The following is a 16,905-nucleotide window of genomic DNA, read 5'->3' as shown; positions in this document are numbered from 1 at the left end:
TTTGAACACAACTCATTATGTCAAGCCCATTAATTAGGAGCTGGGCCCTGCAATGGAGAAGATGGATGGGAGAGGCGTTGGTGGGAAGCCTTGGGCTGAGGGGATGGGAATATTTCCCAGTCCATGGTGGGCAAAGGGGAGCAGGAGCAGCTTCCAGCTGATTTGTGACATCTCATTATCCAGTGGGGAGTGGAGAGGGAAGTGTTGGAGCTGCAGGAGAGGAGTTGGGGATGGATGGATGGATGGAAGGGAATTCTCCATCTCCCTGAGCTTGGATGTGATGGAGAGAGAAATCCACAGGCTGGGATTTGGGGCTGCAGGACACAAATGAGCCTGGAGCTGAATCTGGGGTGATGTTAGAGATCAGGGATGAAGTTCCATGGGGGATTCCCAGCAGGGTTTGCATCCAGCTCCATCCCTGACCTTGCAGTTCCACCAGAACCTCAGCAATTAAAGAGGTTCCAATCCCACATGGATGTGACCCCTGGGGACACAGGGGTGACCATGGTGCTGCTGATGATCTCAAAGGGCTTTTCCAGCCTCAATTCACAATTCCCTGAACCAAGCTGCCCCTAAGAGGCACCAGAAGCTGAAATTTCCCAATTTTTAACTCAATCCTGGATTTCAGGGAGCCAGAGCCCCTCGTTGGGGTGGGAAAACAGCTTTTAACTACAATGATTTCAACACTTAAAAAACCAAATTAGCCAAAGAGCCCAAATGTCCTTCAGCAAAGGTGCAACTGGAGCTCTGCCCTGCAACCCAGCCACCTCTGGAGCACATTGCAGAGCTTCCAGCCCCACGTCCTGCACACGTCCCAGCCTTGTTCCCAGCGCCAGCCCTGGAATACTACGAACAACACCGGGAACAACGTGAAGGCAGCACTTGGAAACCTCTGACTCGAGACTTTTGTTCCTCAATTTTCCTTGGGCCTTGATTTATGTTGTGAAATGGTTGATCTTGGCCTCCTGGCCGTGGCTGGGTTCTCTTGTTTTTGGCAGGAGTCGTGAGGGAGAATATTGGAATGGCGAGGGGATATCTGGCGGGGGAGCGCAGAGGTTATATGGGTTTTGTCTGGAAGTTTTAAGGGCTGCATTTGAAGTTTTGATTTATTTCAGAATTTAAGGGGGGGAAAAAAAAATGGAAGAGTTGGTAGCGCTGCTTTCCAAATGGAAGTGTGAAGGAGTTCCTGGAAATCAGTTGGATTTTGAGTCTTTTTTTGAAGGAAAAGGTTCTTGCTGGTCTGTAGGGGTTGAATTCAAAGTGCACCAATAAGGGAGATTTTCCTACCATTGCCCATAAGAGATTTGTGAAGAACTCAATAAAGGGGGAAAAAATGCTGTTATGGACAAAGCAAAAGTGTAGAACAAGATTTTATAGATCCCCCCCTTGCTAAAAACCCATAAAATAGAAAATCATCAGGATTATTGGGCTTGGACTTGGCATCAACCAGAGCAGCTGGAACTCAACCCCTGCTCAGCCTTTCCAAGACTTTCCTTCTTCTTTGCTTCATTCCTTTGATGAAACCGAATAGGAATAATTAAAAAAATTAATTCCATCTCTCAGAGGTGAGGCTCTGGAAGAGATTTCCCAGGGAAGCTGTGGCTGCCCCTGGATCCCTGGCAGTGTCCAAGGCCAGGCTGGAACACCCTGGGACAGTGGAAGGTGTCCCATGGCAGAGGTGGAATTGGATGGATTTAAGGTCCTTCCAACCCAAACCAGTCTGGGATTTTATGATTCCATGTTTCTAGGTGCTGAGTTTGGAATATTTTTGCTCTGGCAATGTTACACATCCAAATTTCTGTTGGAAGTTTTGAGCTTTGTGGCTTTTCCTCGAGGCACAGGCATTCAGCACCTCTCACCTTTAAAGCCCAGCTCTCAGAACCAAAAATAATTGGAATTGTTGGGGGTTGAAGCCATTCCTAAAAGTTCTCAGGTGCTGCTGTGGAGAACCAGGGATGGGAGGAATTCAGAATCCCCTTTGCAGGACCTTGCCATTGTCCCCACATTGAACAGGGGCAGATCTGACTTCCCCAGGGGGATATCTGGAATTTTTCCCTCACAAATTCCTTATCAAGCCCAGCCAGGCCTGGGGGAGTGAGCAGAGAACTCCTCGAGCTGAGAATTCCCTGCAGTAAATCCTCTCAGCATTTCCTGGGGGATGAGTGGGACACTAATGTGCCAAAGATCCCAAAATCAGCATTGCTCCAGATCTGTTCCCACGCCCTGCCAAGATCCCAAATCCCCCTGGGTGGGGAGAGCTTTTCCCAAAACCCACCCTGGCATTGTTGTCCCCTCGTGATCCCCGCTGAGGCCAGGGGGCTGCAGAGCTGGCATTGTGAGAGTTGATCCCAGGGGTGCAGCAAAAACCCAGCAGAGACCAAAACCAGAGCAAATCTTCAATTGGAGGAAAGATTTCCAGCTCAGATGGAGAGGTGGGATCATTGTCCCTGCAAAACCACAGGCTGAAGTCATCCACATTCATTTTGTTTGAATTTCACAATGAGAGAAAGGCTGCAGGGGGGTCACAAATAATCCCAAAAGAAACTTCCCTGTCTCCTCCTTAAAGAAGCTTTTCTGTGGATAGCAGACATCCCATCTTTTGGCACTGAAAATCCTCATTATCCTGAAATTAGGTAAATTTTCACTGAGCTGGTGAGCATTTCCCATGCAGCATTTCCCATCCAGTATTTCCCATCCAGCACTTCCTATCTGGCATTTCCCAACATTTCCCATCCAGCATTTCCCATCCAGTGTTTCCCCATCCAGTAGTTCCCATCCAGCATTTCCTGTCCAGGATTTCCAATCATTTCCCATCCAACATTTCCCTTCATTTCCCATCCAACATTTCCCATCCAAAATTTCCCATCCAGCATTTCCTATCCAACATTTCCCATCCAGCATTTCCTATCCAACGTTTCCCATCCAGCATTTCCCATCCAGCATTTCCCTTCCAACATTTCCCAACATTTCCCATCCATCATTTCCCTTCCAGAGGTTTTTCCTCGTTTCCCAGCTCTCCGCTGGAGTCCCTGCCAGGCACAGCTCCTTGCCATCCATTGAAATTCCTGCTGACTCTGTCCCTGTTTATCTCCCTAATCCCGTTTGTTTAAAGAGCACAAAGGCGACGCTGAGCTTTGTTTTGCCTCTGCCCTTCCTTAGCAGCCCTCGCATTCACCTCATTTGCATAATTCTCATTAGCTAATGAGCCCTTTCAGAAGGTGAGAAGGGACGATGCATCCATGGAAAAACTCCAGGACTGCTGTGGGAAAACCCCCAAGGAGGCAGAGCTGAGAGTGAGGAGGGGAAAAAAACCTCCAGATTTTTAAATTTAATTTTGAATTTAATTTTTTGGAATCTCCAAGGCCAGGTTGGACAGGGCTTGGAGCAGCCTGGGATGGTGGAGTTGTCCCTGTCCCTGGCAGGGGTGGAAATCCTTGAGTTTTAAAGTCCTTCCAACCCAAACCACTCTGTGATTCCATGACTTTAAAACATCCCTTTTATCCTGACCTTCTTTCTCATTCCAACTTGTGTTTCCCAGCCCTGAGCAAACTGCTGATAATTCTAAAAGCAATTTTATCCCAAATTTGCTGAAGATGTTATTTTTTTTTCCCCCCTGCAAACCAGCTTTGCCCTTCTGGAGTTATTGCCTTGGAATGTCATTCCCTTCTCCCCTGGGTCATCCCTGGGACACCATTAATCCCAGCCCATTCCGAGTGGATTCTCCCCATGGTTTATTTTGAAACTCTGCTAATTTTTAGCAGATGCTCAGCAAGGATGACTCTGGGAGGAACAATTGGCATCTTTTCGTCTCACCCTCCATCTCCCAGGATGAGAAATCCTTGGATGAATCCCCTTTGGAAAGAGGCAGTGTCTGACCCCTAATTAAAAATACTTCACTTTATCCATTCCATTGAACTTCCTTCTTTCTCAGCCTATGGAATTGACACCACAATCCTCTTCCTTCCTTGATATTGACCAAAGACCCAAAAACAAAATGGGAGGGAATGGAGTTTGGAGGGAAATGTCCCCATGGAGTTCTTCCCTGCTCTCCAGCAGTGCTGGAACAGCCTGGATTTATTTATCCAAAGGCACTGAAACAGAGGGAAAAACCCCAAACTGTGTTTGATTTTCAGCCCCAACGTCTGTGGCTCGAGGTTCCATTCCTACTGCTGTCCTGGCTGGAAAACTCTTCCTGGAGGGAACCAGTGCATTGTCCGTGAGTATCCCTGTATCCATTTTATCCATCTTGTCATTTCCCTGCTCCAAGGGAGCTGCCAGCCCTGTGGGAAGGAATTCCCAACTCCCACTGCAGAGCTCAGCACGGGGCAGGAGCAGGGATTGTGGGAATTCCCAGTTCTGCTGATCCAGATTGAACCAGGGTGGCTCCAAGTGGTCCCATTGATCTCACTTAGCCTTTAATCCTCTGCCAGAGTGTCCCTTGTCCCTTGGCAGTGGCTGCTTTGGGACAGGAGGCTCCTGAGGAAGGGATTTGGCTCCTGAGGAAGGGATTTCCTGCTTGTTCCGATGGAATAAATCCGTTGGACACCAGCTGATGGTGCCACTGCAGATGTGATGTCACCAGAGGTGGCTCCAAGCAGGAATTTACATCTTTGAGGAGCCCCAGGAGGATGACTGAGATCAACCCCACCTGGTTTGGGAGTTTTCCTTCCTGGCTGGGCTCTCCAGGGCTGTAAAATCCATGATGTCCTGCATTTCTGTGGGATGAAAAGGGTGGGATTTCAGGTCCTTCCCATGCCTGCTCTGCCCACAGAGCTGCCCCAGCCCCTCCCTGGGTTATTCCTCTCCCAAGGGATGAATCCACATCCTTTGGGCAGCCAGAGCCACCCGTGGGTGAATTCCCAAGGTGCTGATCCCAGTGTCCTCCTGTGCCTCCAGCAATCTGCAGGAATTCCTGTGGGGATGGATTCTGCTCTCGACCAAACATGTGCACTTGCTCCAATGGACAGCTTTCCCCCAACTGTGGCTCAGCTGGAGGTAAGGAATTCTCCTGGTGATCCCAGGAGTTCTGTGCTCTCCCAAAAGAGAAAGGAATCAAATCTTTGCTGTTCTGCTCAGAACTGGGCAGAGCTCACGAAATATTCCATGTTTTGGGGTGCTGTCCTTGAGGGCTTTTCCTGCAGAAATAAATGGGATTTTAGAGTCTTCTAAGGTCTCAGATGGAGATCAGCCCCAGGAATTGATTTTGCATCAGTACAGAGGAGTTTTGTGATGAAGTGACCCCTCTGAACCCCAGTCGGGGTGTGCCTGGGAGGGAGGAGGCAATTCCCAGGATCTGCTCCCAAAACGCCACGTTGTGCTCAGATCTCCCCGCGGATCCCCCGGGAAGTTCAGCCGGCAGCCCTGGGAGGGGAAAGATCCATGTGGGAGCAATCAGCCAGGAATGTGAGGAATGCCGAGAGCTGTGCATCCATCTGGGCACAGCCCTGGCATCCCCGGGGCTCCTCTGCAGGGGCTCCTGCAAGCTGGAATTCGCTGGGGGGGCCTTGGGGGCTGCATTGCTGTGGAAAAAACAGACAAATTGTGCATTCCAGAGGCGATCAAACCACTCTGCCTCCTCTGGAATGACAAAGAACGGCGTTTCCTGCTTGGTTTCCTACTCCAGGGAGTGAAGGTGTTGTAGGAGCCTCTGGAGGGGCTGTTTTGTGGGGTAGGGAGTGAGCAGAGACAAATCCCCCACAGAATTCCTACAAACCAGGCAGCAGCCATAGGATTAACCCAGTTGGAAGTGTTGGACAGTGCCTGGAATGTGTTGTTCCAGGTATTCCACAGGGAAAGCTGACTGCCCTGTGTTTGTAACTCGGTGTTGAGCCTCAAATCTCCCTTTTTGGGCTGCTTTAATCCCAAAATCCTTAAAAATCATGCAGTGAGGAAACAGTTAAAGCCAACACTTCGTGTCCACAGCAGGACAAAACTTCCCAACTTATTTATTGCTATTGTTTTCCTGCAGTGCCTTAGTCACATCCAGTGGGTCATAATCCAGTGGGAAAGCTGAATTTTCACATGGAAGAATGGAAGATTCGTGCTTTTCTTTCCAAATTCCTTAAAAAAACCCACTGCTAGTAACTGGATCTTGCCAAGGGGGTCACGTTGTGTTTGCAAAAGGAGGATAAACATCTTCAAACTTGATGGTTTTCCTCCACCAAAGGAATTCCATCTCCCCCAAACTCCTCAGAAGGCTTTGCTGGGGAGGAATTTTGCAGATTTGACAGCCCAAAGTGTGGAAAGGGTTGAAAATGGAGCAATAATCGAAAACAATGACAAAAAGGGTGGGAAAATATTGGAAGAGCGTGGTGTCCTCATAGAAAGGATTGTGACAAAGTTGTGAAAGACAGGGAGATAGCAGGAATTGTGTCCTTGTTTGCAGTGCCATGGGCAGGGAATCCTGCAGGAAGGACAAAGCTGGAGGTGCTGGGTTGGGATTGATCCCCAACAGAGGGAAAGGATGGAGGCCTTTGGTTTGTGGGGAGTGAGGTTTAGGGGAATCTCAGGGAAAGGTTCTTCCCCAGAGGGTGGTGAGCACTGAGCAGGGGATGGTCAATGGTCCTGAGGCTGCCAGAGCTCCAGGAGCCTTTGGACATCTCTCCAGGGTGGGATTGTTGGGGTTTGCAGTCAGGGATCCATGATCCACGATCCCTGCGGGTCACTCCCGGCTCAGGACATTCCTTGACTCCCCACTGGACATTCCCTGGAATTCCAGCCCTTCCCAGCCCGTCAGGGATCCCGGGGTGACATTTGTGTGTCCCTGTCCCCAGTGCAGAGCTGCAGCGTGCGCTGCATGAACGGCGGGAGCTGCTCGGAGGAGTCCTGCCTGTGCCAGAAGGGATTCACCGGAACCTACTGCGGGCAGCGTGAGTGGGAACGGGATGGGATGGGGTGGAGTGGGATGGGAATGGGAATGGGATGGGATGGGATGGGATGGAATGGGAAGGGGAATGGCAACAGGAAGGGCACCTGGGACACTCCAACATCAGCACTGTGTTCTCCTTCCTTGGGAATCTCAGCCCTCTCTCCTGAGCAATACAGAGACAGCTCTGCATCAAAATATAGATATTAGATACAATTAAATCATTAATATATTGGCCAGTATATGATTTTTATATATTTTTATATATATATACATACATATATATAAAATATATTTTTCAATATATTGTAACACATAGATAATATTATAGATAATATATATATACATGCTATGTATACTATATATACTGTACAGAAAATATAGGAAATACAGATTATCTGTATTATATTTTAATAGATAATATAGTAATAATACATATATATAATAACATATACTATATTACATATCGTATATAATACATCTACATTTATACATTAATACATATATAATTATGTATTCTGTTATCATATAATAATATAATTCTATTATTATATGACAATTAGATCATTCTATAGCTCTTCTAAACGATCTATTTTTATATATTCTATATGTATTAGATGATGTAATACATTTTAATTTGCAACTCTGCCCAAAATCTCTGAATCTCTGATCCATTCGAACTTCCCAGGCAAATCCCAAATCCCTGCATCCATGTGGGAATCACTCCCAGGGAACTCAACGAGGATTTTTAAGGATGAGCAAACCCCTCCTTTCCCCCCAGACTCCCCCTCAGCTCCGCCTGATCCCTTTGTACTCAAACTTCCCCAAAAGTTCAGCCGGAGGCAGAGGCTCCATATGGAAAATCTCATCCTGAGCAGCAAAAGCTTGGGAAAATCCAAAGGAGCAGCAGCCCAGGCTGGGGATGGAACGTGCAGCCTTCACTACGTGCTGCTCCCACTGCAGCCCCAGTGTTCCCACGTTGGCAGCACATCCTGGCAGCTCGGCAGGGCTGGATCCCAGTGCTGGATGTGGCTCAGGGAACAGATTGCAGCTCCTCGGCTCGGGGTGGGAACTGAGCCTGGGATGTGAGCTGGGGCTGAGGGGAGTCAGGGCAGGGCAGGAGCTTTGGGGTTCCTTCTGCTCAGGACATTCCCTGGATCCAGGAGTGGAGCAGCAACCTTCCCTTGGCTCCAGGCTGGGAGCTCAGACTGCAGGGTTTAAACCGAGGGGAGCAGGACTGAGTTTGTCAGGAATATTTTAGGTCAGGAGTATTTTAAGTCAGGAATATTTTAGGAGGGAGAATATTTTAAGCTGGTGATTATTTTAAGTCACCCATGAGCTGCTCAGACTTTGGTTTTTTGCTCTTGGCACATGGGATTAAATCCCTGAGCAGTGTTCCCTCCTCCCATTCCAACTGTTGTCATTCCTCACACATTTCCCTTCATGCATTTTCCCATTTGTCTCCATTCATCCTGACTCTGCCACTTAAATCCCAACGCTGACCTGAGGGAACCGAGATTCCAGAGGGCAGGAAATCCTCTCCAGTGCAATAGGAGTTTATAGCCTTCAGAGAAAGGGGCTCAGTAAGGAGGAGGAAACAATTTTCCCAAGGAAAAAGAATTAAATCCCAGATTTTCTCCTCATTCGCTGCGCAGAGGCTCCGGGTGGGAAAACAGAGGTGACATTCCGACCTCTGATACTCCAACCACAATGGAGGTGACATTCCAAGCTCTGCCAGCACCACAGAGGGGGTTTTCCAGGAGCAGAGCTGATGGAATTCTCTGTTTTCCCTGCAGCTGTGTGTGAGAATGGCTGCCAGAACGGAGGAAGGTGCATTGGGCCCAACCGCTGTGCGTGTGTCTACGGCTTCACTGGACCCCAGTGTGAGAGAGGTAAGGCCACATCCCCTGGAATTCTGGGATCCATCAGCAGGGGACGTGTGCTCCAGGCTGGCTTTCACTCTGGGGGTTGAGGTCTGGGTGTTGGAAATTCTGGATTTTGTTGAATTTCTGCTCTGGCCCAGCTGGTGCCCAAAGTGCTCCGTGGGATTCCTGGGTGTGGGATGAGAATTCCTGGGTGTGGGATGAGAATTCCTGGGTGTGGGATGAGAATTCCTGGTTGTGGGATGAGAATTCCTGGTTGTGGGATGAGAATTCCTGGGTGTGGGATGAGAATTCCTGGCTGTAGGATGAGAATTCCCTGATGTGGCTCAGGGTGGCTTTGCTGGGTTCGTTCAGGAGCAGATTTGGGCACTGTGGGCACGACTGAGGTTTGGCTGAGCCAGGGAATTTCTCCCTTTCCTGCTGGCTCAGATGGACACTCCCAGCTCTGATAGGATTTTTGGCAAGGCTGGAGTGGCCCAGATCCGAAATGAAACCAAAACACAGAGCCAATGCTCCAACTCCCAGAACTGAGACCAAAGCACCCTGGAAATGTCCTGTTTTTCCACCCTCTGGCTCTCCAGGATTGGGCTCTGTGTAATCCATGCCCAAGGATTGGGCTGTTCCTGCTTTTCCTGGGTTTTTCCCAAGCTGGGGAGCCTTGGCAGTGTGGTTTGGAGGGTGATGTGGGAATAACAGCAGGAATACACCCAATTCCACAGAGCTGTGTGACATTCCTGGGCCTCCAGAGGCAGCTCAGGGTGCAGGAGAGCCCAGCCAGGGCCTCTGCTGGGCTTTGAGCCTCACTTTTCCTGGCTGCAGAGAAGGGAAAACTCCTCCAGAGCCTCCACACCTCCACTGGAGCGACCTTGCATTGTTCCAGGCTTCTTTGGGGTACAATCAGGGAATTGTGGAATGGTTTGGGTTGGAAGGGAATTGAAAACCAGCCAGTGCCACCCCTGCCATGGCAGGGACATTCCCACTGTGGCCTTGGACACTTCCAGGATGGGACATCCCCAGTTTCTCTGGACATTTCTCCTGCTTTGCTGCACTTGCAGATTCTTTAAACTCCCTCATTGCCTTTTTCCAAGACACACACACACAGGAATTGCTCTAGTTATGGAAAATCAGGATGATTTCTCTCTGGAAGGCTCTGCCTTGGGAGATTCCTTCCCCAAACCCCTAAAGCTGAGCTCCAGAGCCTGATGAGCTCCTCACTCCTTCTCCCTCATGGGGACCTGAAATGTTGAGATTCCCAAATCCACACAGACCTTGGCTGTGTGTGAGCAGAGAGCTGGAAATTCCTGCAAGAAACTTCTGGAGAAGGCTGGAAAACCCAAGTGTCCTCTGTGTGTGTGGAGAGGGGAAGGGGCAGGACAGGCAGGGGCAGCTTTTGGGGCCGTTTGTGATGGATAAATCCTTTTACAAAAAGGAGCATTTTGGCAGAGCCTGCGGAGTTTTGGCTGAGCCAGACTCGTGGGAGAGACAAAACAAATCCCTGCAGCTGTGTCCTGCTGCTGCTCCTGCCAAGGCAAACAGCTCTGCCCGGCTGGGAACTGCTCCCTGCTCCAGGGGATGCTGGCTGGGCAGCCAGGTGAGGAGCCTGGACACCTTCTGAGGAGCAGCTTCACCTTCCTGGCAAAACTGAGCTCCTGCTCCACCCCAGATTAGGGGAAATCCTGGATTTGTGTCCTGCTGCTCCAGCTGAGCTCTGGGTGTTTGAAGGAATCTTTGGGAATCTCCATACCAGGAGGCTCCAGCAGGACCTTCTGTAGCTCCCAGTTCAGCTCCACTCGTTGATCCTAAGGATTATCCTGGAGAAGGATTAACTCTTTACCCAATTCCTCACTGGGAGAGAGGATAAATTTCATCCCAGAGCCTGGAGTGTCCTGGATTCTGCCACAGATGTGGAATTCTCTGCATTAATTAGTGGAGTAATGAGTGAGGAGCATAAAAACACACAAAACACAAGGAATTCCACCTCAACATGAGGGAAAACTTCTTTCCCTGGAGGTGGCAGAGCTCTGGAACAGCTTCCCCAAAATTCTGGAGACCCCAAACCCACCTGGTTCCTTTGTCACCTGCTCCAGGTGACCCTGAGTTGGCCTGGATGAGCTCCAGGCTCAGAATTCTGGGATTCTGGGAGCCCCACCTCTGACAAAAAGAACCCATCCCTCCCCAAATCTGTCCAATTCTGGATAGATTTAAGGGCTTCACGTGAATTTACTTTGCTATCACCATAACAAGAAATCATTTTAGTTTTAAATTGGAATAAAGTGAATTTCTGAGTGCTGAGAGCAGCTCCTGTCAGAGGCTGCTTTGTGCTGGGAGCAGAACAACCTCCCTCACACCTCATCCAGGAAATTCCCCACTCAGGAGCTCAATGCCCTCAGAGTGAGGCACTCACAGAATTCCAGCATCATTTCCTCCCTCCCTGACATCCTCAGGGATGAGGGGCTGGGGATGTTTGGTGGAACCTGAGCTCCAATGACATCAGTGTGGGAGGAAAAGCTGAGGTTGTGAGGCCTGAGGCCAAGGCTGGGCGCTGCTTTTACACCAAATGAAGGATTTTGATGTCATGGCTCTGATTTCAGCCTCCCTCAAGCAGGAAAAAATGACCTGGGCTGAGTGATGAGTTTGACTCAGGTGATGTTTGGAGCTCCTCCTGTGCCTCAGGGATGAGGTTTTCATTCAGGATTGTTTTTCCAGCCAAATGAAATCTTCCCTGTGGAGGCCATGGAAGAAAATCTTCTTTTTTTATTGGAAAAATGGATCTTTAGAGTGACATTCTCCACCCTGGGAGGTTCCTCTGGCCTGGGTGGCTCAGGAGACCCTCAGGGTGTGTTTTGCTCTTTGTGCTCCAAGGTTCCCAAAAGTTGAACCAAAAAAACTTGGGGGGGAACCAAAAAACTTCCCCCTGAGCTGGAAGCCAGGACTCTCCAGTCCCATACCCATGAAGAAATTGTGTCCATGGAAAGAAAATAATCCTATTTTCTTCTTCATCTCCACTCTTCTGCTCCCATCAAGGTGCAGCTTCTTATTTCTGAGAGTTCCCTTTGATGTCCCCTCAGGGAGGATTCCTGAAATTCCACATTTCTGTGTCTGCAGATCCACCTAAATGTCTAAAGTATTTTGGTTCCTGTTTTTTGATTTCTGGGGGGACCTGTGAACCCAGAATTCCTTGGAACTCCTCCAATTCCAGCAAAGAGCTTTCCAGATAACCCCAACTGCTGAGGTGCAGGAGGGAGGGATGAGGATTCTCCTGCCCATCAGTAAAATTAGGGAAACCCAACCAGATTTTTTGGAATTCCTCTCTCAGTGCTGTCCTGGCCATCAGCCCCTCCCAGCTCGTTATCCCAGGACAGGTAAATCCCACAAAACCACAAAAGGATTCCACACAAATTCCTGGGATCAGGAACACTCAGACCAGGAAGAATCCCCCAAATCCCTGCTGTTCCTGGGATCCCAACTCCATGTTTCCCTGAGTTCTTTGTGCTCCTTGGAGGAGCCTGGAGCTCTCTCGGGTTTCATCAGGCTGAGACTTCGTCAGGAAACTGTAAAAACAGGACAGGAAAACTCAAAAAAAGTTCTCCCTTTCCAATTTCCTTTGGATGTGTTTTTCCAGCACTTGGAATGTCTGGCCTTGCAGAGTGCCCCCGCCAGCTTTTTCTTCTCTGCAAAAGTCCAAACAGTTAAACTTGAGGAATGTGGCTGTGTTTGGCCGAGGTGAGGAAATGACGAGCTGGAGAAAGTATTCCATGAGTATTCCATGAGAAAGGAGCCCCTCAGGGAGACCCTGGGCTGCTCCCCACCCCTTCCTCCAGAGCTGAGCAGAGATGTGGGGCTGGAAAACCTCAATCCAGGCTGGAAAACACCTGGAGAACAGCAGGAGCAATCCCAGGGGTGACTCCTTCCCTTGTGTGACATCCATGGAGGGACACAGGGAATGGCTTCACACAGACACAGGGCAGGGTTGGGAGGGATTTGGGAAGGAATTCCTCCCTGTGAGGGTGAGGAGGGGCTGGGATGGAATTCCCAGAGCAGCTGTGGCTGTCCCTGGATCCCTGGAAGTGTCCAGGCTGGGCAGGGCTGGGAGCAGCCTGGGATCAGAACAAGATGGGTTTTAAGTTCCTTTCCAGCCCCAAGCACTCCAGGATTCCATGGGTTCTGTGTGAACTGTCTCCCCTGATCCCTGTCTCATTCCCAATCCCATTCTCTCCCAATCCCTGTCTCATTCCCAATCCCATTCTCTCCCACTGGAATCCATCCCCCTCCTGCTCAATCCCAGGATTTGTGGCTCCATCCCAGCGAAGGTTTGAGCTCCCCAGGGATGATTCTCAGGCCTCTTCTGTCCTGCAGTTTTTAAGGAAAAACCTCCATTGTTTATTGTGAGAAGGAGCTGGAGTTTGAGCAAAAGAAAAAGCTCCTCTTCCTTCTGCTCTGTTTATTTGTTTTGGAGAGGAGGAATTCGCCCAGCCCTGGCCTGTCCAGGAGGGAATTCCAGAGGGAGGGAGAAGAGAAAAGCTCCTCAGTCTCTTCCCTTGTGCTGGGCTCTGGATCTGCTCCCACCCTGGATTTGTGTGTCTGGGATTGTCCTGCTGATAACACAGAAGATTGTGCCATTATCCCACTTTTCCATCTCCAGGGATCTCAATTCCCACTGGGATTGACTCAGGGACACCATCCTGACCCCATGGATGTTGTAAGAGTGGAGGAAACTCTTTTCTTGTGAATAGTTCCTGATCAAACCCTCCCCATTTCCCCCAGCCAGAACCAGTTCAAAGGAAATCAAATCTTCATTTCCAAAGCCCTTTATTCCCTCCCAGCAAAGGGATGATTTCAATCCACTCCTCAATCCAATATTTCTGGGATAAATTATGGCCACAGTCCTTCTTTACCTTTTGGAGGAGCTGAAAGAGGTTCTGGCAATGTGAATTTGCCCAGTTCCTTGTGATTCCAGAGGAATTCCAAGGAGCTGTGGAGCATCCTGGACACGATAATTTGGGATATTGTCCATAGGGATATTGTCAGGAATCTGTTCCTGAGATGTGGATCCCAACCCAGGACTGCCCAGGGAATCATGGCTTGGAATTGCCATTGGAATTGTCAGGAATTCCACACACGAGGGGATCCCAAAATCCAGCCTGATCCAGGATTTCTTGCAGCCTTTTAATGGGAATTTCACCTGGAGCTGGGAAGGTGGAGCTGCTCAGTGTGGCTCTGTGAGGCTGAGGGAGGAGGGAGCAGCAATCCCAGCTTTCCCCTCAGCTTTTCCAAGGAAAAACTCAACTCCTGGAGGACAGCGACCTGCAGGATTCCTGGAACATGGATATGGATCCCATACAGCGACTGGGAAAGGCTTCAGACATCTCCTAAGCGTCCCTATTTCCTTCATAAAATTTCACTGGTGCCTCATTAAAAATTTCATCATTTGCCCATTAAAATTAGCACCAGCTGGGGCTGGCAGGCAGCCAGGGCTCTCCAGACTGCGATTTCCTTGGCTTCATTCCCTCCAGAGGAGCCATCTGCATAGGAAAAGTTATTTTGGGCAATTATTTGCTTAAAAGGGGGTGTTCTCCTCACAATCCCGCATTCATTTTCCCTCTCCAGGAATTGCTGGGGGAGCTGAGGTGGGAGATGAGGTGGGAGGTGAAGGTCTCCCTGCTTTGCTCTTTGCTCAGAGCATCACTTTGGGGTTTGGGTTGATTAATCTGAGTTTTTTGGGGTCCACTGGGCTGGGATCTTGTAAAATTTGGGTCAAAGAAAAAGGGAATTATTTGGTAACTCCCCACAATTTGTGTTTCTGGTCAGATTCCCAAAAAAAGGCTTTTTTGGGAGATGCCACCACCTTCACACCAATGGAACTTCCAAACCATTCCTTTTTCCCCTCTCAAATCCTTCTTCTCTCACCCTCCCAGCGACACCCCCAGCCCAATTTTATCAGCATTAATTTCCAAGTCTGAACTGCTGCAGAAACCCCAATCAGAGGGAGTGTTAAACTGGGAATGAGGAATTCTTTGCTAATTAACTCTTGCCCAGATAGGAGGATTTCCTGTGTGTTTTCCATGGATTTTTTTACCAGGGAACTCAGTTACCTGTGAGTCCCAATGCTGTCACCCCCCTGCACACAAGATTTTTGCTGCTTCACACATCAAACCCAAACATTTCCCTGCAGGGACAGGAGGGTTAATCCCAGAGCAGGGAATTGGGGTCACAGGCAGTTCCTAATTACTGCTAATTCCAGCCTGGAAATTCCCTGAGCCCATCTCAGCCGGACTCTGGCTGCCTGACCAACACCTGACTGCCTCAGACACTTCCTGGGGAATTTTCTGGCCTGACAGGAATGGGGTTCAAGGGGTTTTTTTCCAGCCACAGATCAAACACTTCCGTGCCACCACCTCTGCCCAGCAGAAGGAACAATCTCATTGAAGGATTTTGCTTCCTGCTGGATTCCTGCTGTGCCAATATTCCTCATCAAGGGTCACAGGAGCCCAGGCAGTGGCAAACCCACATTCCTGAGGGCAAAACCCTGCAAAAATTGGGTTAAAATCCTTGGAGTTTACAGGATGGGAGGATCCTAATTGGGAATGGGAAACCTGCTGGTTCTTCCTGCAGCGTTTGGGGTTTAAAGTTGAAATTGCTAGGAAATGTTTGAGAGTTAAGGTGAAGAAATTAATTATGAAGCAGAATTGCAGAGTTTGGGAATCCCAGAATCCCAGACTGGTGTGGGTTGAGGGAACATAAAAATCATGGAATTCCAACCCCTGCAATGGGCAGGAACAGCTTCCACCATCCCAGGCTGCTCCAAGCCCTGTCCAGCCTGGCTTTGGACACTTCCAGAGCAGCATCTTTGCAACTAAAGTGAAATTTAATTGCTTTTCTCATCACAGAAATTGCCAGGACAGGTGGAATCACAGTCCTGGAATTGCCTCTTTGCCTGACTTTTGATTTTCAGTTCATCACCACCAACACTGGTCTTCAATTTTTCCTCTCATCACCCCCAAAATTCTGCACCAAGTGTCCACTCTGGGCAGAAATCCCAGGATTTGTGTGCTGATCTAATCCAAGGATTCCTCTCCTCCCCAGACTACCGCACCGGGCCCTGCTTCAGCCAGGTCAACAACCAGATGTGCCAGGGCCAGCTGAGCGGCATCGTGTGCACCAAGACCATGTGCTGTGCCACCATCGGCCGCGCCTGGGGTCACCCGTGCGAGATGTGCCCTGCGCAGCCACACCCCTGCCGCCGCGGCTTCATCCCCAACATCCGCACCGGAGCCTGCCAGGGTGAGCGGGAATGGGGCGGGAATGGGGCGGGATGGGGCGGGATAGGGTGGGAATGGGGCGGGAATGGGGCGGGGAATGGGGATGGGCGATGGGTGGGGGGGATAGGGCGGGAATGGGGTGGGATGGGGTGGGATGGGATGGGTGGGATGGGATGGGATGGGTGGGATGGGATGGGATGGGTGGGAATGGGGCGGGAATGGGGATGGGGATGGGGATGGGGATGGGGGGGATGGGATGGGATGGATGGGATGGGATGGGGTGGGATAAAGGGATGGGATGGGGATGGGGAGGGGAGCCCCAAGGCAGCCCTAAAGTAGAGCTCCAAAGTGGAGAACACCATGAGCAGAGCCCCAAAGCAGCCCCAAAGCAGAGGCTCAAGACAGCCCCTAAGTAGAGCCCAAAGTAGAGAACACCAAGTGCAGAGCCCCAAAACAGAACCCCAAACCAGCCCCAAAGCAGAGAACAGAGAGCAGAGCTCCAAAGTAGAACCCCAAAATAGAGGACACAGAGAGCAGAGCCCAGAAACAACCCCAAAACAGGAGCCCAAAGCAGAGCCCCAATATAGAGCTGCAAAGCAGCCCTGGAATGGAGAACATGGAGAGCAGAGCCCCAAAACAGCCCTAAAACAGCCCCATACAGAGCCCCAAACCAGTCCCAAGGTAGAGCCCCAAATTAGAGCCCCAAAGCACAGAACTCTGTGGAACTTTGCCAGATCTCCACCCCATGTGTCACACAGCATCTCCAGAGTATCCCATGGGATCTTCCAAGGTAATTTTATCCTAGAGGTTTTGGTCCCACTGTGTCTCCCAGATGAGCTCCTCCATCCCACAGGGAGCCATGGACCAGGCTGGTGTTTCTCCCAAAGAACCACGGGAT

The 16,905-nt window shown here is 49.9% G+C and overlaps 1 protein-coding gene across 2 annotated transcripts in view; it reads left to right on the top strand.

Moving 5' to 3' along the window:
- The window catches only part of LOC146426052 (fibrillin-2-like), an 83,522-nt gene that overhangs the window by 26,493 nt on the left and 40,124 nt on the right, over positions 1 to 16,905 (top strand). For both annotated transcript variants that reach the window (XM_085040157.1, XM_085040158.1), the window contains 5 exons: positions 4,134 to 4,216; positions 4,897 to 4,995; positions 6,774 to 6,869; positions 8,662 to 8,757; positions 15,832 to 16,029. In XM_085040157.1, coding sequence (XP_084896283.1) covers positions 4,134 to 4,216; positions 4,897 to 4,995; positions 6,774 to 6,869; positions 8,662 to 8,757; positions 15,832 to 16,029 — 572 coding nt within the window. The remainder of the gene's footprint in view (positions 1 to 4,133; positions 4,217 to 4,896; positions 4,996 to 6,773; positions 6,870 to 8,661; positions 8,758 to 15,831; positions 16,030 to 16,905) is intronic.

Source organism: Lichenostomus cassidix, chromosome 28, assembly GCF_008360975.1.
Source record: "Lichenostomus cassidix isolate B80296 chromosome 28, HeHo_3.0, whole genome shotgun sequence".
Lineage (NCBI taxonomy): Eukaryota > Metazoa > Chordata > Aves > Passeriformes > Meliphagidae > Lichenostomus > Lichenostomus cassidix.
This window is presented reverse-complemented; position numbering and strand designations above follow the sequence as displayed.